The sequence below is a fragment of the Phasianus colchicus genome, chromosome 1, assembly GCF_987193195.1.
Source record: "Phasianus colchicus chromosome 1, bPhaCol1.hap1.1, whole genome shotgun sequence".
Lineage (NCBI taxonomy): Eukaryota > Metazoa > Chordata > Aves > Galliformes > Phasianidae > Phasianus > Phasianus colchicus.
Window position 1 is genome coordinate 179,659,970 of NC_143436.1, and position 23,782 is coordinate 179,683,751.

The window sequence follows — 23,782 nt, forward strand, 5'->3', positions numbered from 1 at the left end:
AGGTACGGCATTGGTATGGCGTGTGCAAAGCCATTCCCATAGGAAAAGAGGTTCTTCTTCAGGAGCTAACTAATAGCTAACTAATTAAGTACATTAGATTATTACTAGTAGTTAACAGTGCTTATGTGCCCTGTGAATTTCAAAGAATAAAAGAAACTGCTATGGACGCACTTAGTTCTGTTGTAGTGCCTTGTGCCTTGGCTCAAGCATGCCTGTTGTCATCTTAAGTGAGAGCCTCTTCTCTTGTTATGAATAAGTAGAATTCCTGGTGAGGTGCTCGGGCTGGATACAAGTGTATTGGAAAACCAGATGCTTGGTCTGAGCAGAAAGATTATCAACCTTCTTATTTGGTTCTTTGCGCTGTGTTGGTCCTGTTGCTTTATAGGGACGGGTGGCCATGTGCCCTTTATATGGTATGAAATCTGCTCACTTGGCATTCTCCTATTGGAGAAAAAAAACCCAACACAACAAAAATACCATTCCAAGAGCAGCAGCAGTAGCTCAGCGTGGTTTCTTGGGAAATTGTCTTGTGTCTCCTTCTTTCCTCTTCTGTCTGCGCTGCACCCTGCCTGCTCCCAGCCCCTTCTGCTGTGACTAGACCCTGCCCTCCAATGTCTCATTTCCCTTTTATTTGCTAAACTGTTCTCAGTGGCTCAGCAACAGTTGGCATCTTTCTGTGATCCCTAGTCACTGTTTTATCAGGAAGCACAGTGTGCAGGCCGGTCTGGGGTTGGTTTGCCTGCCAGTGAGCTGGATGGAAAAGCGGCGTCTGAGCTCTGTGCAGCCATTTCCTATCAGTGAGTGTGCAGCTGTCTGTTCTACCCATCCAGCTGTTCTGGTGAAATGTACAGCTATCCACTGGGCACGAGACCTCCGCCAAGCTCCCAGAGTTGGCCTAAATTGGCCATTGGCTGTGATAGCTTTGGAGCAGGGTTTTAAGGAAGGCAAGGAGCTGAGCACAGCCATCTGAGCCAGTGCAGGAACTGTGATGTGTTGCTGTCCTGCGATAGCTGTGATCAGTGCTGTCTTCACTGGGGCATTTCCTCCTCACCTTCTAGATGTGGCCCATGAAGTTTTTGTTCTTAGTCTGAAAGAGCTGGAGTGGTGTGAGAACTTAAGATATAGATGAAAAAGAGGGAAGGGAGGAATCCCAGTTGCCTGTCTAAACATGTGTGTGTAAGTGCTGAGGGTTCCTTGGGTTCCTTTTTAGCCCAGTCAGTATATCTGTGTTGATCCAAGTATTTATTGAGCAGTCTTAACAACTGTTCAATAGCTGGTTTGGGATGTGTTTTCATTCCTAGTGTTACAAACAGTATTCCATTTGGAGTATCCATTTTGTTAGCGTGTGTGATGTTTAGCAGGAACGTTTGACAGGTAATGACAGGCACTGTCCTGCATCAGCTGAATAAGTCCTAGATGGATCTGAGTGTAAGAGGAACAATGCAACCCCAACAAACACATCTGCTCTTTGAGCCACTTCCCTAATATCACTTTCTGTGCTGTTGCCAAATTGTCTTCTGTGAGGTGTCCTTAACTCCTCCTGTCCTGTGCCGGAAGAGAGACCTTTCCACTGCTTTTCCCCCCACCCCCAGTCTGTGCAATGCCTCCTGTTGGAACCTCTGTCTCTTCTTATCTGTGCTAAAAATCAAGTTCCTCCTCTGCAGCATATCAAGCATCTGCTTATCCTTTCTTCCAAAAGACCAAACGGCTCATCTGTTCCTCATTTGCATTCCCTTTTGACTATTAAAATTGTGCTATGGGTACAAGACTGTCAAAGAGAATTTGCTCACAAGATCACTTGATCATGAGAGCAGCATGCCTTGCCTCTGCAGTTTCTGTAATGCTCTCCCTCTGATGCTATATATGGTGCAGCACTGAATTAAATGGGAAACGTTGAGCCATTTTGATCCTGTGATTTACAGAGTGATCAAGTGTGGTTTCACGTGGGTTTTCTTGTTTGTGCTTTTCAGACTGTGTGTTCTGATGTCTATCTCCAGAGAGCAGAATTCTCATTTAGAGATAAAAGTAATAATTTGGTGGGAATTAGGCAAGCTACCACTGCAGAGAGAAGGAAACATGATTTAATGTGAAGTTACCTTGAAAGGAACAAACTTGATTTGTTTGAAGTGAACTAGACAGAGTTATTTTATAAGCTGATTTACGATTGTCTGTGTTCAATTCTAAACTGCCATTAAATGCCTCAGCCACATTCTCTTCTTAGTGTGCGTGTGGAGAACCCATTACTGTGCTGCTCTTCTTGACAAGCAGTCATTGCTTTTATGTCAGTCAAATTTGGATTAAAAGAGAAGCGAAGTGTATTTCCACAGTGCTGGAATAGATGGTACATGGGCAGAGCTTGGTTTCTGTTCTGATCTGGAAAATCTGGTCAGTAATGTGGAATTCTGAGAGAGAAGTTAGTTTGTTTTTTAATAATAGCTGGAAAAGGCAGCAAGTTGAGCATAGGCTTTTGTGGAGATCTTGTGTGAGTATATTTTAATCATTTTAATGCGCTACTTAAATTTCATGGTTTTCTCTTTTTCTATATTAAAATTTACAAACAGCTGGAGTTCAGCCTTTTGCACAAAGGGATATTACTGGCTGTGTTACAGGGTGGGTCTCTGCTAGAATAATGCAGTGACTGGTGCAGAAGATAGGCTTGAACATTTTAAATAATTCATAATGTAGACATTTAACAAAAGGAAGAGCAAAAGCCAATTGGTTATGTTCTCTTTTGTTTGGCTTTTTCTATTGACATTCTCAAAATTGGAGTGATCCTGTGTATCTCCCATCTTCCCAAACGTGAAGAGCAACTGGAGGGACTACTTTGCCAAGCTGTTGGGAGAAGGAAAGGCATGACTGCAAGCAGAAAGTGAAGTCTGGGAGAGCTGTAGGGCATGAGCTGTGTGCAGCTGTGCCTCGGCTCCCACCTGCTGTGCCACAGTGCTCTCCTCCCTGCATGACTTCTCTCAGTCTTCAGACAAGCACCTCCTGATCTCATCCCAGTTCCCATTTCTGTGTAGCTGCTGGAGAAACCACAGCTTGGAGGGGCTGGGTGGTCTTGATTGGAACTAACCACTTTTCTGATCTAATTATCGGCAAATTACAGAGGCAGTAACTTCATATTCTTTACAAACATCATTTATTTTTAATTCCCCACTCCCCAGTACTTCACCTGCAAATGTAGATGCTCTTGCAGCTGCGTCACTACACGTGATGTCCTAGAAGGATGACAGCAGGAGTCATTCTTCTTAGTAGGAGTGACGCATACATCAAACTCCTCACTTGTTTCTTGCTAGGCTGCTTGCCAGACCTGCTGTTCCATCTAGTGCTTTACCCTGGGAGCCCTAAATGCATCTCTGAGGTGTAGTAGCAGCGCTGCTTTTTCACTTGGCACACACTGTTTTAGATTTGTGGCAGTGCAACTGACCTTTCACTGAGCTCTGAGTTAATGCTTTCCAAGAACATGTGGTGAGAGGTCAGCAGGCAGGTGTTGGTTGCTTGTGGTTTGTTTCCTTTTGCAGTGGTGGGGAGAGATCAGGAGATTAAGGTGTGAGGGGCTTTTTTGTTTGTGTTTTTGTTTGGTTTTGCTTTAAGCTATATTTACTGAATGAGGGCTGTATGGGCAATAGATTTTATTCTTTTGTATCTTTGCATTTCCTCCTGACTTTGGAGTACTTTCAAACCTGCAGTACAGATCTTTTTGGAGTATCCAGAAATCCCTCTGTGGTGGCTCTGGCAGTCTTTGTGCTGCCTCTTGTTTTGTTCATGTTCCTAGGTGGCCTAGCAGCCAAATAAGATCTGCTGGGGGGGGTTGGGGGGGGGAAACAAGTCTCGCCCTCAAGCCAAAACTTCCTGTCGTGTTATCCTGGATGTTTTCTCCTTTTCAGCATTTGCTTCTTCTGTTGTATTTCTATAAGCATTGCTGTTTTTCTTTCTTTTGTTTTTCTTTTTCCCAAAGAAACATAAGGAAGAAGCTGCAGTCAAGGTTTATCTCAAAATTAAACCGTCCTTAGGTTGAAGTGAGAGTGACATTTTGTTTTGCCAGAACAAGCAGCAAAGCCTCCAGCATTAAAAGGTGACAGCATTTGTTATCAACCAACTTGATGAGCAGTACATGGACAGAATCTTAAAATCGTCATGTACTGCCTTTGAACTTCTATCTGTTCTTTAAATACTTTAATAATAAAAATAATATTCTATTAAATATTAAGATTTACAAGTTCTAATGATTTTCCCATCATTAACTTTGGTCAAAACTAATAGATGTGACTTTAAATGACATGTTTTTCACAACAAAACTTTAAAGAAGTTTAATGGGCTTACAAGTGTGGCTTTCTGATACCTTGATGGGAGTTTGTGGAGGCTACATTACTGACTGCTATGTTGTTAATGTGTTGCTGGCAGAAAATGAGCTCTCTTCATCATAGACACATCCATATTTAAACTCAAGTGGCAAAGATCAACCAAACCTATCCAACAGCACTAAAAAAAGATGGATCTTAATTAGAAGATTCCGGTGACATAATGCATGTGAGTGGGTCTGCTTGCAAGACAGTTTGATTTCTCCCATTATTTGATGAACTTGACAGTAGCAAAATCTTTCTTTCAGAAACCAAGTGCTGAATACTTTTTGATGAGATTTACAAAGAGATTTTTATCTGCAGAGTTTTGCAATGAGATTTTATCCTAATGTTAGTGGAAAGACTGGCTGCAGGGCCAGAAATAAAGAATAAGGAGGAAGTAAGGAGGCAATTGATTTTGGAAGAACTTGAAGCCAAATGCAGAGATGGATGGATATCTTGCCAACAGAAGCCTACAGTCAGCCCACAGTTCTTTTGCCACTTGGTGGCTGTTTGTGTCTAAAGGTTGCAGCAGCTGTGTCTGGAGTTTGCACTCCCTGCTGGCTGATCCTTCTGCACACCTTTGATAATGCCTCAGAACTTGTTTGGAATAGTTAATTAAAGTCAGTTTCTCTATTTTCTAGAGAACTTGACTGGAAGTAAATGGATTTGCTAGTAGCAGCCTGAACCATAAGGCACTCAGCAGGTGTAGGGACTGGTGGTTACAGCCACAGAGAGTAGTTTGGGGCTTTTTTATCCAAAAAGAAATTATTACCTTACTTGAAAAAATCTTCTCAGAAAACAAATTGTTTGTCATTGGGTTATATTGTTTACTTTAAATGTAGTGATGGTTTCTAGTATTACCTGCAGAGCAACTCATGTTGTGGAGGACAGCTGCCCAACAGCGGCTGCCCGTGCTCTGCCCGCTGTAGCTGATGCTTTCGTTTGTGTCTCAAATCTCTTGCAAGTGTCCTCATGGAACCACAGAATTGCAGGGCTTAGAAAAGACCTGAACAGATCATTGAGTCCAATCCTCCTGTGCTCCTTAACCACAGAACCAAGTGGGGTTACTGCAGGGTGAAAAGGCCATTTTATAAATATACAAATACTCGAGTGTAGCTTTACAGTGAGCTTGATTTGGCCCAAGTGTCAGTACCCCTCCTTCCATTGTAAATGTAATTAATTTGTTCTGAGGACATCAGCTCAGGTGCTTCTGACTTTCCATGTTTTCTCCCATTCCTTTGTGTCAGAAGGAGCACAACGGACTGCCTTGTGCAGCTAATAGCTTTCTTTGTCTTGAAGAAGAAACTAGGCTTTCTTTTGGCTTTTTATAATAGCTTGAAGGCAATATTGAGAACAACTTAATGCAGGCTTCCAAACTGCTGGGCAATAAAGCTGTTATTGTTATGATAAAGTGGGCTTTATTTTGGAAGAAAAATCTGAATGAAGAAAGTCCAGTTCTTCTACTGAGTAGCTAAGAAAACCATGCTGAAGTAATGCTGAGGTTTAAAATCAATCAAAATGCAAATAGAATGAGCAATGGCACTGGTGATTAAATAGCTGAAGAAAATCAAGTTGTGTTGGGTTTCTTTGGGCAATTATGGTAAATCAGAAGTGAATAGAGCTTTTCAGGGAATAAGGCTTTTCAGAGACTACAAACCTGGTATGTTGCTGCAGCCTGATGCTAATGTTGGATGCTATTTCCAGAAAAGGCCCTGAGTTACTCAGGCTGCTGCAGCTCGCAGTGCTGTGTCTCATTGATTCCTGGCGTGGCCATGAGCGTAAGACTTACTGACACGTCTTCCTATGTGCTAACCAAGTGTAACCTGGAACTTTGAAGTCATTTAAGATATTTAAACACTCTCAGTAAGAACCATTATGAGACCCTTGGTATAAATGGTAAGACTATTTTGTAGAGGCAGAAGCAAGGGGTCATGGATAGGATGCTGTGGGTTTCCAGAAGTTGGCTGCCTTTCTGACTGTGTTCTTGAGCTGTGACACTGGGAGCACAGAATTTGCTGTTCCCACAGTGTGCGGGAGAAATCTTTTCAGTTGTCAAAGCTTAATTTGTTGCTAAATGTAACTTGGAACCCAAGGAGTATTTTGTATCAATTATGCTAATTTCTGCTGTAGCCCCACTTGTATTTATGCACGTACACTCTGCACAGAAGCTGAAAAAGACCTTGTGTAAATAAATACCTTTTTCTTTTGCGATAAGAGAGCATTTCCTGGGCAGCAAGCCTCTGTCCTCCCTGAATTAATTGCTGTAGTTAAAGAATTGTCTTAATATTTTCTTAACCATACAACCAATTGTAGCCACAACTGATAGCAAATCACAAAAGAGGTCTACAGTGCACCTTGTACTGCTGTATTTGAAATATTACCACATCTTATCTGTCCCTGTGAGTATTCTTCTTTGAGTTCTGTAGCAATAAACATGGTGGTCACAAACACACTACATTTGGTGGCAGTGATGCTGGCAAGAGCCAGCACCAGATCAGACTGCATGCAGCAAGGTGTAACTTCTTACACCCCTGCAGCAGAGATGTCCAGCATGTGTTGCACCCCTGAGAAGAGCGCTGCCTTAGAGCTGGGTCTGGTATGCCCATGCTGCCCATGTGCAGGTACATGGTGGGTTAAATAAATGTTACCTTCTGAATGATTTGGCAGTGTGTTGTGGAGAAGATGCGTCCTAGAACTGGAGATCATGAGGCTTGTTTGTTTGCTTTCTTTAAAATTCAGTCTAGCAGTGTGTGAAGCTAAAACAGGGCTAGATCCTTGTGACCCAAACTTATGCAGAGATTGTTCGTTCCAGCTGGTGGCAAGACGTGTAATGCAACTCCTGGCCCCCACAGCCTTCCAGCAGGGACCTGGCAGTGTTTTATTGTGCTGGCTTTTGGCCACGTGGTGCTGTCAACTCAGTTGTCTTGAATCATTTGTCTAAAAACAACTCCCTGCTGCTGAGGGAGGAACACACTGGTGGGTGCCTGCCTATCAGAAAATAAGGAAGAGCTCGGCGTGGGAAGGTCACGGAGCTTTGGGAGGAGTGCAGAGGTGATACAGTCCTCATTCTGTGCCACTGCCCCTGGGCCTGTGATGCAGGTGTGTTTGTTCGAGGAAATTAACTCATCATCTGCCCTAGTTACCTCAGTAAGTGGTATTTCTGCCATATTCTTTTGACTGAGGAAGGTCTGTATTTTCAAACAGGAATTACATGACTATAAATCCAAGTTGTACTTCCAATTAATCTTTCTTCTCTGAAGAAGCACAAAATGAGATAACATAAGTGGTGCTTGCCTTTGCAGGCATGGTAATGCCTCAGGGAAGTTTCTGTCAGGTTTCAGTCTGGTAACTCCTCTAGTGAAGGAATGCAGTTGCACGTTTAGCACTTTATTCTGTCCACAGGGAAAGTCAGCCAAAATGTGAAGTTACTCTTGAGATTCTTGGAGAGGCTGTGATACCCCAACTATAACTTCTGCCAGGAGCTGCCATGCAGACAGGAGGGCTGCACATAGCACAGCAGTAGCAAGATCAATCTTTTTTCTTTTCTCTACTTCTGCTGTTGGATTTCATGGTCTGGAAATCACGCAGCTGGCTCTCAAAGTGTGGCTTGGACTAGACAATGCCTTTTAGGAAGTGTGGATACGTGATGTGTGAGTTTTGTGGAGGGATTTTTTGCTGTTCAGTTTTCCTTCAAGGTTGAGGGCAAGTGTGTTTTCTTTTAGCTTACTTTGGTAGGTTTCCATAAAAACTTTTCTGAGGCTTTCTGAAGCTTGCACCTCTGTCACGTGTGCTCCAAGAAGAATCCTTCTGACAAATGGCATCTTTCTTCAGTGTCATTTATGATACCGTTTATAACATCCCTATGTCTGTAGGATTGTTTCCTGTGATATTCTGTAGGCTTCTGCCTCTGTGATTCATGTGACGTAGGTGAGATGGAAGATAACAGGCAGCAGTGCAAAGCTACACAGAGGCATAAGAGAGAACTGAAGGAAGAGGTGTCTTCCCTGCTAAGGGTGATACTCAACATCTAAATCAAAACTTAGGCAACTTTTTCCCATGCTAAAGTCAAACCTGGAACTTCTGTTGGTTTTTCATGTTGACCAAGCTAAAAAGTATGTTTTAACCCAGCTTATTAAAAGGCTGGGTTGTGTGTTTGGGAATTAGCATTCTGTAGAAACGACTCACGTACTCAGTTTTGCATGCTTCTTATTGCAGTGACCCTGCAGCATGGAGAGCTGCGATGTGTAAGCTGCCAGTGCTGCAGGAGCAACACATTAGGCTGTTTATCCCCAGACAGCTTGCAGCAGCCCGGGGATCTCTGTAGGTCAGCATCCTTTTCCTCACAGGCACACTGTCATGAGCTTTAGTGAGGGCAATTGGGGAAAATCTGAGGTAACCAATGGGCAGCTCTGTGCTGCAGCAGGTGGGACTCATTCCTCACAGGCCCACACAGAGCTGTAACACGGAGATGCTGAATCCTTTGAAATTACAAGGCTGCTCAGTGTGCTTATGAGTGTATGCTGCTCAGCTTTGCAGCCATGTGAGCTGCAGCCTTCACTGTCTAATTGTATTTTTATCTTTCCCTAGCAGTATCTTGCTGGAACTCTTTAAGGCTTCTCTGGAAATCAGAAACCTAAAAAGCCAATCCTAAGAATACTTTTGCTCTCAATTTTCTTTTGTAACTAAGCAGTAGACTGACATGGGTATATATTTTGAAATCCTCAAAAGAAAAGCTGTTTTGCAGCACTTACATCTCTGAAATATGGACTGATTTGTTTGCTGAAGGCATTAACTTGTTTTAATGCACCTAACGTAACAAACTGTGCTGTTGTATCCTCAGGGTAATGTGTAAATCATATGCAGTGCTTATTTTGTTCAAGAAAAGAATCAATAAGCAAAAAGGCAGCACTGCTTCATTTTTCCCATCCAGTTTCCCCAAACAAAAAATGTGTTTTAGAATTGTTTAAAGTTGAAACTGATATAAATTTCAATGGAGACCGACAGCAAGGTCTAAATACTCAGAAGCAGCAGAGGAGAAACCCAAAACCAGAGAGGGGAGCTTGTAACTGAAGCTGCAGGCCGAGGATGGTGGGATATGATGGTAGTGCTACGTTCTGTTTTCTTCCTTAACCAGAGTTCAAAAGCTGAAATTGATTTCTTGATGGCATAAAGCTGCTTATTACGTTGCCAGCCTAGCAAACGCTTACAGGTCTCTTTTATGTAAAGATTAAATATTAACTTATTTAAAGGGAGGTTTAACTGGAGTGGTTTCACAGGGTCTTTATGTGATGATTTCCATTTGCTGAGTGACTTTGTACAAATACTAGGATTGCTCTTCACTGAGTCCATCTGACAGGAGGAATAAAAGCCATGCAAGGAATAGTAGCAGAATCCTATAACTTCTGAGGCAAGAGAGAACTACTGTCTTATTTTTATTTAAGGATGATAGGACAATGAAAATCACAAATGTTTTAGGGTTCGCTTTTACCTCAAACTGCAGGAGTTTGCCGAACAACAATTGTTTTCCTAAGGGACCAATATAAGTATGAGAAAATTATCTTCTTGGTTCCTTAAAGCTATGATTAATTTTTATGAAGTTTATTTAGAGGGTTTTTTTAAATGAAGTCTCACAAGTGATAAGATCTTAAGCTTCTCTCTGTGTGCAGTACTTTAAGTCCTTAAGCATCAAATTTGGCTCAGCATGTAGTTCTGTACTGAGAGCAGAAATGAGGTTAAAAGATTATGGAATGCTTTAACCGGAATTACCTAGGAAGAAATGAATCTGTTTTTATAGATAACACTGTTCTCACAACCCATTAGAGAATAATTAAGAACTTTTTTATATTTCTTGTCTAAGGAAATGCATGTTTGTCCAGCTGTGAGCAAGATGTTAAAATACATCAGGAGCCGAAGACAAAGCTTACTGTAATGTACTTTTAGTACTGTTGTTAATTTATTTTTTTTTAGTTAAACAAACAACTCTTGTTTTAACTTTCTCCTTTTTAATGGTTTTCATATTTGTGTTTAAAAACTTTAATGGTAATGCAGAACTGGAGAAATAACACATTAGTAAAATTTCAACCCAAAGATTTACTCTGAATATAACTTGAGGTCTGTATGATGCAGTCGAGCAGTACTTTAACTGTTTCTTGATGTAGTTGGACTTGTTCTTATGTGCATGTATATACTTTACAGGTATGTGTATTTCAGGTGGGTTTTTCTGTGTGAATTGTGTCCTGCTTTTAGACAGAAACACAAGAGGAGATTGTGCAACTGTGCACATCAAAAATGTACTAACTAATGTGAAATTACGCTATTCTTTAAGGCTTTAGTTGAAGTGAGGGGCTTCCATGGATAGAGGAGACAGAGTGTACTTTAAGGAGTGGGGAAAAAAAATCGCCAACATCTGAACAAACAGGCCTCACCCTGTGCATTGAAATATCACCTCAGTATGTCAATAAAAGAATTACAGTTGTGTAACATGGCTGCAGGCCCCTTTGCCATAGATACCTACAGGTAAGCAAGACGCGTGCTGTCTCTGTGTACCAGAGTAGCTCTGAAGTCTGTAATGCATCCTGAAGCCCTGTGGATTTATGTCTCTGGTGTGCATCAGGAAAAAGCTCTTTTGAGCTGACGCACAGACTAAAGACTGTACAAATGTCAGTGCTGAGAGAAAGGAGGCCACGTGGAGCAGGTGGATGGCAGCAGACAAAGTGTGCTCTGACCTTTTGCTCTTGTTGGTGACCAGAAGCTTAAATTTGCCATATCAGATGTCAGGAAAAGATCCCTTCCTCACTGAATTTCAGGAATTCAGCCTGGGGAAGAGACTCAGCAAGGCGCATGATGCGGAGTGATCCAATGAGTACAGCTGCTCTCTGACTAGCATCTTACTCAACAATGAGCTTTTGAGGCTTTGGAGAACTGTGGGTGCAGGAGAATGTACCGGCCAGGTAGTACCCAAGGCAGATTTCAACTACAGAATTTGCTGTTGGGATAAAAAGAGATGAAGTTGCAGAAGACAAGGAAGTAGAGAGTTCCTAACTGTGCCTCAGGAGTTCAGGTTAAAAGAAAAAGAAAGTCAAACAGCTTGTGACAAGGGAAGAGAGGAGTGGTGGAAATAAACTTAGAGATTACATGCAACTCATACAGTTTCACAGGGACTTCTGTCAGAACTTCATTTATCTCATTTTGTACTTTCTGGCTGTATACCTGTTGGCCTGATTCCCGGTGTGCTTCAGAAAACATGCTGGATGCATATCTGAAGGGCAGCCTGTATAAATTATGTTCTAATTCTCTTAAAAGGAGTGTCCACAGATGGTTAGAGCAGGGAGCTGGATCTCTTCAGCTATTCCACTGACTCACCAGGCCTTAGAGGGTGGCAGGAGGAATCCTGTTTTACTCAGAGTGTGTAGGGAGGCTCTATTAACACCTGAAATATGCTTTGGAACAAGTGAGCATCTTGTGTATCTCACTTCTAACAAAATTTTTTGTTCAGTACAAATTTACTTACCTTGTATCTTTTTTTTTTCTCTTCCAGTTACTATTTCTTCAACTGCAGAAAAAGGTAATGCTTTTTAATTATTTTTGTTATGGGTGGTTCTGTTGTACACAAGTTTTAAGGGATGTAGAATTTAAATGTGCTTGATGTGTAAGCTCTCTGTGTTAAGTAGCTTATTGCTAAGAAACAAGGTAAATATTATGAGGATGACTATATTGAGCTTGTTGTACCACACGCTTGGTGTGATGACAAGACCTGTGAGTGTTATGATTTAAGTGCACAAATATTTTTAAATGCATACCTTCTGAGAACAGAAGAAAGAAGGAACTGCAGCAGTCAGATTTTTGTTTATTCCTGAAAGGATGATGTGTGTTCATAGAATCACCAAGGTGGGAAAAGACCTCCAAGATCATCCAGTCCGACCGTTCGCATTCCACCAATATCTCCCCACTAAACCACGTCCTGTAGTACCGTGCCTGAATGTTTCCTGAACACCTCCAGGAATGATGATTCAGCCACCATCTGAGCAGCCCATTCCAGTGCCTGACCACTCTTCTTACTGTCACTCACCTTACTGTCCTCCTTGTATCCCGTGACTTGAAGAATTGTTCTACTGTTGGCTGTTTTCCAAACAGCTTACCAAATTCCTCAGAACACTGTTCCTCAGGACTGGTTAGAGCTGTGCAAAGTCACAGCTATTTCAAAGGTGTCTGTACAGTAATTTACACTTCCAGGCAAAGTGGTTAAGGCCTTGTTTTGACAAACTTTGCTTAACACTTACTATGGTCTTTAGCAAGCATGTGTCACAGTGAGTGTATTTACAGAGATTCAAACTGATCAGAGAAATTCTAGCATTCTTGTTTTCTCAGTTCTTTCAGTTGTGGACAGAAGCTGGGTTGTAGAATCACACAATTCCAGAAGTTCCAAGCACTGCTCTTATAAAACTTTGGGCTTGTTTTTTTCCCTGTAGAAACACAAATGATTGGGATGTTTGGAAATTCATTTCAGCTTGTGAGGGAACATAAGTGGTTGTCATAGTCTTGTATTAAGCCATTAAGCCATAGATTTACCCAAAAAAGGCTGTCCTCAAAGCTGAGGCCACTCAACTCTACAGAAGAGGCTCTCATCTCTTTAAATATTTTTGCAAAAAAGTATGGAACTTGAAAGTAACCCATCAGCTCACTTCCTGGAGGGAAGCACCCAGAAGAAAACTGCAGAGTAACCCTGCTGCAGTCTGTCTGCTTTTATCTTCTAAAGAGGAGGTGAAAGAATGGGAAAACCTCCAAAATAAACTGTAAGCTTTTTAAGACAGGAGCAGTGTCAGCCTGTTTTTTTTATCACAAAGCACAGCTGGGCTTCATTAAAACTGCAAAGAATTCTGCAGATGACTGCTGTGCTTTTACTTTCTAGTTTAACTAGAAGTGAAGTTTTACTTTCTAGTTTCTTTCAGAAGTGCAAGGTCTGTGTTTCTGTTAAAATGTGGTAGAGCAGTGACATCGATGTAGTGTAGCTGCATCTCTGGCTTTAATTCAAATGCAATGCCTGCCTGATCAAATCTACCAGAGAAGAAAAATACTTGATTAATTAATGAGACAGGTGGTATCTGTGAAACGTGCTTCTTAGGCTTTTGAAAGCAATTGCTTTTTTCACCTTCACTTCTATAGCATGTTACAGGTACCCTGCATGCATGAATTTATTTACAACAGAGATGCATCTTTAAAATGAGATGTAAAATTGTTTTTCATCTGAAATGAAACTTCTTATAAGCTTTAGCAGGTTCTTAGAAGCCAACTTCCAGTAGCCAGGAAACAATGTTAGAAGAGTCAGATGGCCAAAGCATCATTAACATTGCAATGTAGATTAATGATATGCATCTTAGCAAATATGTTTTCCAGTGTGCTGTGTTCAAATCTTCTTATTACCATTTTAATTATAACTTGTAATTCAATTACTGGTGATTTCTTCACCCCATTAAGGCTAATTGTTTCCCTGTCCTTTCGTTTTTGTATTCTTGTGTAGATTTATGTCCATTAGGGTAGGGGAATAAAGTCAGCCCTCAGTCTCTCTTACCAATGTAATTTGGTTCTGTTAAGTATTATTAGCTCTAAAATGTGACCGTCTTTAAAATGGTGTTAAGAATGTTTAAGAAAAAATTGTTAGGAGTAAATCTTAGGAGGGCTTAGCGTGACTTCAGAGGATATCTTATGACATTGCCTTCCTGAGGGCTTAAACTATGGTCTGATACATGTCAGTGCCTTCAGAATGAAGCCATTTAATTTGGTCATAGCATGCCATCAAGACTCCTGGATTCCCTAGCCAGAGCTGCTTCAGGACTCTTAAATCTAGCTAAACTGGCAGATATTGGGTTTGAGTTATTTGATAGGGTTTTTTTATCTGTCTTGCAATTACAAGAAAATGAACTGAATGTGAATGAAGCCAGCTTTTACTTGTATTTGGAACTGATGCAGGAGGCTTCACAGAGTAGTCTCAAGAGGGGGTACTGCTACCCAAAGGGTGGGTAGATTGACTACCAAAGCCAAGCCATCAAAAAATGATCATTGCACACTCATTTCTCAGGAAGCACTGGCAGAACACCTCTTTGTAACTATAGTAGGAATGGTGGCATGGAAGTGGGAAAAGAAACAAGAGTTGACTCAGCGCAAGGCCAGTACGAGCTGCCAATTGAAGGCGTGTACTCCTCAATGGGTGGTGCCCCACTTTTCCTGCTTGTCTTTGCATGTAATGGCAGTGCCAGGTTGCAAGATCTTGGTTATTGCAAGAGTGCAGGAGCCCTTTAACAGCTGCCTCTTTCTGGTAAATGCTGGTTGCATTGCCACAGATTTGTGCCCTTGTTATTGGCATATTTACAACCTATGACTTCAAGGCTCTGCTGTTCATGGAGTATTGCATGCACTAAAAATAAACCTTCAAAAGAACTTGGATTCTGGGGTTGATTTTTATGCACAGAATGAAACTTTGTGCCCTCCCCTTTTTTCTATTCAGCTCTTCTCACCCTTTTTTTTTATCTCCTCAAAGCTTTGATTTGTGCAGCTGTTCCCACTGAGATTTGTAGTCTTCTCTTTTCTAGTTATCTCACATTTTTAAATTGCTTACCCACATTATGTTTGAGTGTGTATAGCATGTAGAGCACCATTCCTAATTGTGTAGCTCCTAGTACAGCCAAACATGAGTTCTCTCCTATTGGAAATAGGATTCAAGTGACAACTTCAGGATAGTTTTAGAAAAAATTCTTAATCTTCATTGAGTTCCCCAGTTGAAAATTTGCCAAGTCTGTCTGTAAAGTTGGAGGAGTCAGTAGTGAAGGTAAAGAGCAGAACTGTGTGAAGGAAGCACAAATGCTATTTTTGGTGGCAATGTTCTGTTTTGCTTTTTCTCTTTTTACTGTAATGACCAGCGACAATCCTGGAAAAAACTGATAAATTAAGACTTGCCTTTTGTGACTGTATACATGCGCTTTTTTTTTTTTTTTTGAGTTTATGGAAGTTTTTCGGGGTTAAGGGTCTGTTCTGCAATCCATTAAGGATGTAATGTGGCTTCTTAAAGGACTCTGTGTATCTGCACAGGAAAGTAGGTCAAGTTTCCTTCTTCCTGCAACTGGAAAAGTGAAGATTAAGTAAATATTTGCTATGGTTTCTTTTCTAAGGCTTGCTGATCTGGCATTACCAATCTGTTTCCTCTTCAAGTGGTAAAATAAACTTTTAGAGGAAATGAGATTGGAAGGACCTTCCTGGATCATAAGGTCTTTGGTGTTTAAGGCAGCTGTATGATGCAGACTCATTCAGGAGTTGTCAGGGCTCCATACTAAAGCCACCTCCATTTTGGTACCACTGTGACTGTAATAGTGGGATTCTTACAGTGTCCATGCCTCTGATGATTTGAAATAAGATTTCCAGACAATTTTAGCTCACAGCAAGCTCTGAGTAGAGTTCTCTCACTTCTTGGTTTGGGGTTTTTACTCTCATTGAAGAGCAGTGCCTTCTACGATGGCATAGTGCTATGCTGTTTCTGTTAAAAGTACATCTCTTTACTGTAATCTTAGAATGGAATTGCAGCATACTTGCCTAAAAAGGTCAGCAAGGTGAAACTACATTCAATTCTGTTGTGGTTGTTCGTTTTTGTTTTGTTTTTCCCTCTTCAAATCTCTTTGAGTATCTCAGATGAAAACATAGCATTTCCTCGAGGAATGGCTACCATCTTATTTGATGATTTGATGTGGTGCGTGGGTTTGAGTTTCCTGTGGTTTTGGTGGGTTTTCTTGTTTGCTTGTTTTTTGAGTGGGTGCTTCTTGAGTGTGAAGTTTACTCAGGCAAAAGGGTTTAAAATAACTTAATCTTATCAGGTGATTCACAGTGTCATTCTGTAGCCCTCAGCAAAAATCAGAGGGTTTATGTCTTGCTATCTTCAGCTATATTCACCAAAATTTTATTTGTATTTTATTGCAGTTGTGTACCTTGTGATTTTCCATCTGTCATTTGTCATGTTTGTATGGTCCTATGGGAAGACAATTTTCACATCTCCTGCATCCCCCTCCAATGAGGTAAATCTGACGTTAGAAAAATGTCAATGCTTTTTTTATAAGTAGATAAACTGTTTTCAGTGATGAAACTTGTTTGCAGTAATGCATGATTCACCTTTCCCTTCTCATTATCTGAAATGGAACAGCTTGACAGCAAATCGTGAATGAAAATCATCAAATTACTCTTAAAAAGCTGTGAGCTTTGTATAATGGCATTTCCTTAGAATAGATGTTTAATACGTCACAAATTTGACAGTCACTTGTCTGTGCTGAAGAAGTAAGATAAGGTTTATTTGGGGCTGCAGTGCTTTGCTATGAAATAGCTTGACATTTTTATTATGGAAAAATCCAATTACTGCTTTTTTGTGTTTTTTTCTTAGTTTTGAACTTTTGTTTGGAAAAATGTCGTAATGCAGTGTATATTCATGATCTGGGGGACTGAACTGCTTAGTAGTAAGTCAGGTGTTGAGATTTAGTGACAATTGTGCACATAAAAGAGCTTTACAGTAATTGCAAAAGAATGCATGATGTATTTAAAGTTTTGTTTTGAAAAAGAGCAGTATTAATTGTTTTAAGCCTAAAATTAATTACCTTGTTTCTACTTTCTCTAAGGCATGTGTCTGTAGGGTTTAAATGCTGGCACCAAATTTGAAATGCTTCCCTTGGCTTTATAAACCTTTTAAACTGGGTAAATTGAGATGTTGGTTGCTCTGCAGGGATTGCATTTTTATTCTGTTTTTGGCAAGGCTGACTTTGCTAATGCCAGCTTTCAACATTTTTGCAAAGAGTTAAAACCACATTTCCTTAGAAGAGTAAGCACACTGCTCTGCAGTTCTCAATTATGTCTTAGAGGTCTGTATCTTAGAAAGCTGCAAAATGTAAAGTAGAAGGGGAAAAAAAAAAAAGATAAAAACTGTTCTGCTGCTTAGCTGAGCAAAAGGAACAGTGCTGAATAATTAAACCTAGAAATTCAAAGGCAGTCATCTACAGGGTGATTAGCTTTATGTGGGGCAGTTCTGCAGGCTGATGTTCAGCAGGTTAGCTGTGTGGTTGCAGATCCCATTTTTGTAAAGCTATGTGAACTTGAGCTGTTTCTAAAGCTACCTGGTAAATTTTGCTATCTGCCTTGGTTCTTTAGTAGTAGAAATCATTTTCTGACAGTACTTATGCTGTTGCAGTAATACTGAAGGAAGCTTTTGAGGTGAAAGGATATTTTGGGCATGTGGCATGTGATGAATATTTCCTATCTTACATGAAAGCATAGATCAGATTAATACTATTTTCTTCTATGGAAAAAAAAAAAGGCAACTCAGGAAACACACTTTCTTCTCTCTGTGGGAAAGTCCCTTCTGTTCATGTGTCAGTGAGTAATTTCTGCTGGCTTTATTTAAAACCAGACTTCAGAATCTCCCCATTGTATGAGTATGAACGTATGTATTTTAGTCATTTAAATTAGCTATTCTTGCAAAACAAACAGCATCCTGTGATCATACTGTTGAACTAAAATGGGATTCTGCAGCTGCTGTTGTCCTAGTGTAATCTGTGGATGTTTGCTGGAAGAAAGAACAATTCACATTATTAGATCCAGAAAGAGGAAGGAAACAAAGGGTCTCTTTTTGTTTTCAGTGAGAACTACTGGAACCACATTGGAATTTCTGTTAGCTATGTGGTAATAGACAACTTCTGATGTCTTTGAACATACATTTCCTGCCATTGTCCAGCAAGCCTGTGGTCTCATGGCCCTATTAATTTCTGAAATTAGAACAGAAATACAACTCTTTAGAAAACCAGGACCACAGAATCGCACAGAATGGCCAAGGTTGGAAGGGACCTCAAGGATCATGAATCTCCAACCCCCCTGCTACATGCAGGGCCACCAACCTCCCCATGTAATATTAGACCAGTTAATACTAGACCAGGCTGCCCGGGGGCCCATCCAATCTGGCCTTGAACACCTCCAGGGACTGAACAGCCTGTTCCAGCACCTCCCACTCTCTCTGTAAAGAATTTCCCCCTGACATCCAAAATCTTTATTTGGGATTTTTAGGAGTAATACTTGGAGTTACTTGGAAAAACTAATAAAGTTTTAAGTCTTATGGTTTAGTTCCTTTTCTGCACGTTAATGACTTACCATAGAAATGTGATTTAGAAGTAGTATTTCATACTTAATACAACCTCTACTTAATCATGGCTCATAGAGACAGCTGTTTGGTACCCTAGCAGATATAAGAAGCAACAGGGAGAAAGGCATGTTGCTTCACATCTATCTTAAGTGTTTGATGGTGAGCATCTCCAGTTTCCATGTTTCAGTAAATCCCCGGTCTTTTAGTTTAGGGGTGGTTACTTAAAAAAAATAAAATAAAATAAAATAAAAAATTGAACTCTTGAAAATGATTAAAGTGTTAAACTTCAGTTTCATTCTTTGCATAGATTGATTCTAGTTCTTGATTATTGAAAAGGAGGCAGTGCTTCATGTCTCACCATTGAATGATGAATGGGCTCAATAACTGGAGTGCTATCAGTGCTATCATATGTAACAGAAGACTAACTAGATTCTGTGGGATGTCAAGCAACTTATTTGCATCATGGATTGGGAAATAAAACTGAGAAATTGTAGCCATGTCTTAACTGCTTCCTCTTTCTATAAGTCAAGTTGCTTGCCAACCAACTCTGTTCCAAAGAGGAAAAAGTACATGATGAGACAAAAATCCTTATGAACCAGTCATATACATTTTTTTGGTAGGAAAATATGGTCGTATTAAGCCACACTAAGCCAGTTTTTGCTCCAATTGCACACACAGCATTTTCCACTCACTACTGTGAATGCTTTGTGTGTGTGCTCATAAAAAGGGTTCTTGTCCTTATGGAAAGCTCAGAGTTTAAAAGTGCTTCAGAAGAGAAAATACCAGAAGAAATTTTGGGTTCAGCCTCAGCTCCGTAGGGACTTACCAGCACCCTGGGTTTTGTGGGGCTTAATGGTAAAGCTGGTCATTTCAGTGGATATGGAAGTAAATGTTTCACAAGTGAGTGAAAGTTCTCCAGGTGATACTGGTAACATTGTAAGGCTTCAACAGGAGTTGTCCTCATACTCTACTCAGATTCGTAACTCTGTGAAACTGTGCAGGCTTTGCTAAAGCTGATTTCAATACTGACTGCTCCCAAGTAAAGATTCCATTGAAACTCTTTCGGTTTCTTGCAGAAGCCATGAAAAATGCCTTCCCCTGATGCTATTTTCTCTGGCTTATATGTCCCTCTGTCTCTTGTAAGTCAGAGAACATGGGATGTAAGAACTTCCAGTCACAGCAAGGGACTGTTTGTTAAACATTTCTCTTGTCATGAATGAGTTGAATTTATACTCATCAGGAGTTAAAGGATGCACTTTCTTAAAACTTCCCTAGGTTTTTTGTGTTGAAGGGAAAATGCAATAGGTAGCACAACAGACAATTTGGAGGATCTTCTGTGGTATTCAGGGGAGAAGGATGAGGTCTGGGATCACACAGAGATTAAGACACATAGAGTCTCTTCCTTGGAGCATGAGTAGAACACAAAGTTGTAATTACTCTCATCCTTTTATCCCCATCTTTTCATTCCCAGTTCTGCTTGTCAAAAGCTGATAAAGAACAATATGAAAAAGAAGAGAGACCAGAGTCCCAGCAGGAGATTTTGAGAAGAGCTGCTAAAGACTTGCCTATCTATACAACAACAGCATCAAGAGGTGAAGTATAATTTTATGCTCCTGCAGCTGCTAGTTTATTGCAGTGAGATTTGTTTCATGTCAGCCAATGAACAATATGTTGAGCACCTCCTGCATAGACCATGAACTAGTGGCTGGTTGGTTTTCTTTTTTCACCATGAAAAACTGGAGCCTTTTTTCTAGAATTCTCAATATGCAACCATAACCAGTACTTGGAATCATTCTTTCAAAAAAGAGAAAAAGGGAGGAAAAAAAAAAAAAGAAAAAAAAAAAAACACCTCTTGTATTAAAAAGTCAGATGAAAACATTTCTCTCCGATTCTGACTACAAAATATAACCACAGCAAAGAAATACACTTAGGTAAAATTGGGCTTTATGCTCAATTTTACAATCATTTGTATCCCTCTTTCTTTTTCTGTTCTGTATCAATTCCATAGGTAGAGAAACTTCATAGTTAAGGCTAGAATTTAATAAGAAATAAATATTATTTCACTCTCACCTGTAATTCAGTACAGAGCTTTAATATATATATTAAATATATATATTTATATAATATTTATATATATATAAACATTTTATTCAAATTTATTCCAATTTATATATGAAACTGTTGTCTTATGCATATATGTATTTTTAAAAAATACCTGTTTCTCTTTCTTGAAATGAGAAATATTGTAGTGGTCTGCATGAAACATCCAGGATGCTCTTAATGAAGTTTACTGTGAATTTTCAAGCACAGTCTTAGGATACTTAGATTTTTTTTATTTTTATTTTTTTTAAATACAAGCCTCCCTTTGAGGGAATCCTGTTTCCTGAAGTGGTCCAGGGAGCTGCTGCCAGCTCTTAGCAGTTCTGCTCAGCTGTAGGTGTTGGCTTTCCTCCTCCTTTCAAAGTGCTTATACTTGTGTCTTATTTCCATTGAGAAGAGATTGAAGTCTTGTTTAAAAATACACAGGAAAGATGAGAGAGCTAATTTGCTGAACAGTCTGCTACATCTTTGTTTGCTGAAGAGGATAGAAAAGGCTAATGCTGAAAGCTGGCTTCTGGAAGATTGTAATTTCATGTTGAGATGCTTAAGTACTCTGACCAGAGGTGAAGGAAAATGAGAGATGCTGGGGGGGATTGCCAGAGGATGAGGATAAAGGATGGAAAGACTGAGAAGCCTGAGAGTAAATGGAAGTGGACTCTTGTAATAGATTCATAGAAAAGTGTTTGAAATACTTTCTTGTGTTTCTTTAAAAAACTGAAAGGTATATGTTGTGTGAGTACGTACATGAAGGTCTGTGAAAACAGGAGTGATGGGGTGGAAAGGGAGCTTTTAAGATTCAGTATATGTTAAGATGGAAAAGCTTTGTAAAATTAAGTTAGTTCTAACAATTTGTCCCATGCCACTTGAATGCAGCCATCAGATACTGTGATCGATGCCAGCTAATCAAACCTGACCGCTGCCACCACTGTTCTGCATGTGACATGTAAGTTTCTGAATCTAAAATTATGGATTTTCTCTCAGATCATCACTTCAGTATGTTCTTTTTTCAGTGTTTCAGCCCTTGCCTGACAGCTGATTTTTCTCTTTGTTCCCTTCTCAAACAATTGGTACCTGGAGTTCAAGAAAGCAAATGTCCTCCTGTCACGGTCCCATAGACCGAAGTGGCAGAACTTGTTAGGAAAACTGCTTACAGCTTTATAGAGAAATGCTTATGTAAAAATAAATCAGCAATTGAAAGTAAAGAAGGACAAGTCTAAGATCCAAGCACATGCTTATTATAGAGCTCTTCTATTGTATCTTGCCTCTGCAGCTTTGAAACAGATGTGTGCTACTAATAATGCTAAAATCCTTTATCTGAAGAAGTGGCAGTGGAATTGCATCTTTGCCATTTAAAAGACACTAGTGTTATTCCCTAAACTCATTCTGAGTCATCAGAGAAGTCTGTAAGGGCACTGAAGACTGAAGCTGTGAGCAGAGCTTTGTATAGCTGAGCTTGAGGAAATCTAATTAGCTAAAGAACCTAATACACATCTTTTGGCTAAAATCAAATTTAGTAGCAAATGCAGCAAATTTCTGTCTGTCTGAAATGTCTGTCACCTGTCCTTAAACTAAAACTGGATTAAGATGGCATATGGACTATTGAGCTTAACCACTGTGCTGTTTTTTCCTCAATTACTGTAAACAAAGAGGAAAGGAACAAACATAACAAAAACAGCCTTAAGTTAGACTTAGGCTGGGTTGGTGTACCTTATCTGTGCAACTCTGAAGCATCCTCTGGATTTGTTTTCTTTCAGTATGCACATAAGACAAGTGTGGCTTAATCAACTATAAATAACATGGTTGAAGTGTTGCTTAGTAATTTAATGTTAATTTAAGAGACTCTCTTCACAGCTCTATTGAGTCTCACTTGGTCCTTTTGGTTGAAAGGATGTCTGCTGCAGCTTGAAGACGTGACATGAATTAGGACAACTGGGAGAAGATACAGTGAGGGGTTTACCTTATAGAAGCACAAACCCCAGAACCTTTAGAGACTAAAAGCATGTGTCTTAGAAAGCAAATAAGTTTTTTAGTTTAACTTGTTGGAGATCACCTCTTCTCTTTTTCAGATGTGTACTAAAAATGGACCACCATTGTCCATGGTAAGTTTATAAAAAATAATAAAGAACAGTATAGTAATAATTAACTCATACATGCTGCTTCAGAAATGAAACTTTGAAGTAAAAATGGATTTTTACAGAATTTTTTGAGTCTTTGGTATTTTAAAATGTGTGTCGCAGCTCAAACTGTGCAGTTTTTCCTTATGCACAGAAAATCCTGGAGTTAACAAGGTCTATGAGAAGTAGCATTTCCTTTGTTTAGTTCAGTATTATTATCGACAGAAGAGGAGATAATCACTACCTTGTGAAAATCAGTTTGATTACTCTTCTGCAGTTTGTATTCACTGGTAGTCAGTAAAACTATTATCTACTATCACTACAAAGATAAAACGATTGTGCTGTCTTGAAGGCGTTTTTGTAATTAAAGCAACGTTCTCTGAAGCTGATGGACAGACTTGTATGATCTGCAGTCACTGCAGTTAGTTCCTAGTGTGTAAGACTTTCTGTAGAGACTGTATGTATCATATGCTTTGCTGGCTCACATCCTGTCCTCTAGAACTTCTTGGGAGAGGGCCAAATTTGAGAAGGCCTCAGGTAACTTGGCTAGAAGAATGAAGTTGGTTCATTCATAATGACAGCTTAAAATGCTTCAGAAACAGTAGTGTAAGACTGTTTTGGACATATCACTGACATCATACATGTTATACTTTGCAAAAGCAGTTGAATGTATTGTGCTTTTTTGGTTGCTGGTTTTTGTTGTTGTTTTTTTTTAATTGTTACTATTTTATTTACTTTTTGGTATATCATAGTAACCTCTTTCTCTTTCCCCTCCTTCTAGGGTGAATAATTGTGTGGGATTTTCTAACTACAAATTCTTCCTCCTGTTTTTAATGTATTCCTTACTGTACTGTCTGTTTGTTGCTGCTACAGTCTTGCAGTACTTCATAAAGTTTTGGACAGTAAGTTCTAAGGTGTTTTTTGTTTGTTTAATCTCGCATGTATTCTTGAAGTCTGCATCAGCATGTTGTCACTCACCATTTATTCTGTTCCATAGTTCATTACCATTAACAGCATCAATCAAAGTGACTGAAACAGGAGAACTTTCTGCATATTGATGAATTAAA

General features: G+C 39.8%; 1 protein-coding gene across 4 annotated transcripts in view; it reads left to right on the top strand.

Moving 5' to 3' along the window:
* Positions 1-23,782, top strand: part of ZDHHC20 (zDHHC palmitoyltransferase 20) — a 42,946-nt gene that overhangs the window by 5,547 nt on the left and 13,617 nt on the right. For all 4 annotated transcript variants that reach the window (XM_031615736.2, XM_031615735.2, XM_090133830.1 and 1 more), the window contains exons 2-7: positions 11,881-11,907; positions 16,305-16,399; positions 19,973-20,093; positions 21,475-21,544; positions 22,668-22,700; positions 23,497-23,617. In XM_031615736.2, coding sequence (XP_031471596.1) covers positions 11,881-11,907; positions 16,305-16,399; positions 19,973-20,093; positions 21,475-21,544; positions 22,668-22,700; positions 23,497-23,617 — 467 coding nt within the window. The remainder of the gene's footprint in view (positions 1-11,880; positions 11,908-16,304; positions 16,400-19,972; positions 20,094-21,474; positions 21,545-22,667; positions 22,701-23,496; positions 23,618-23,782) is intronic.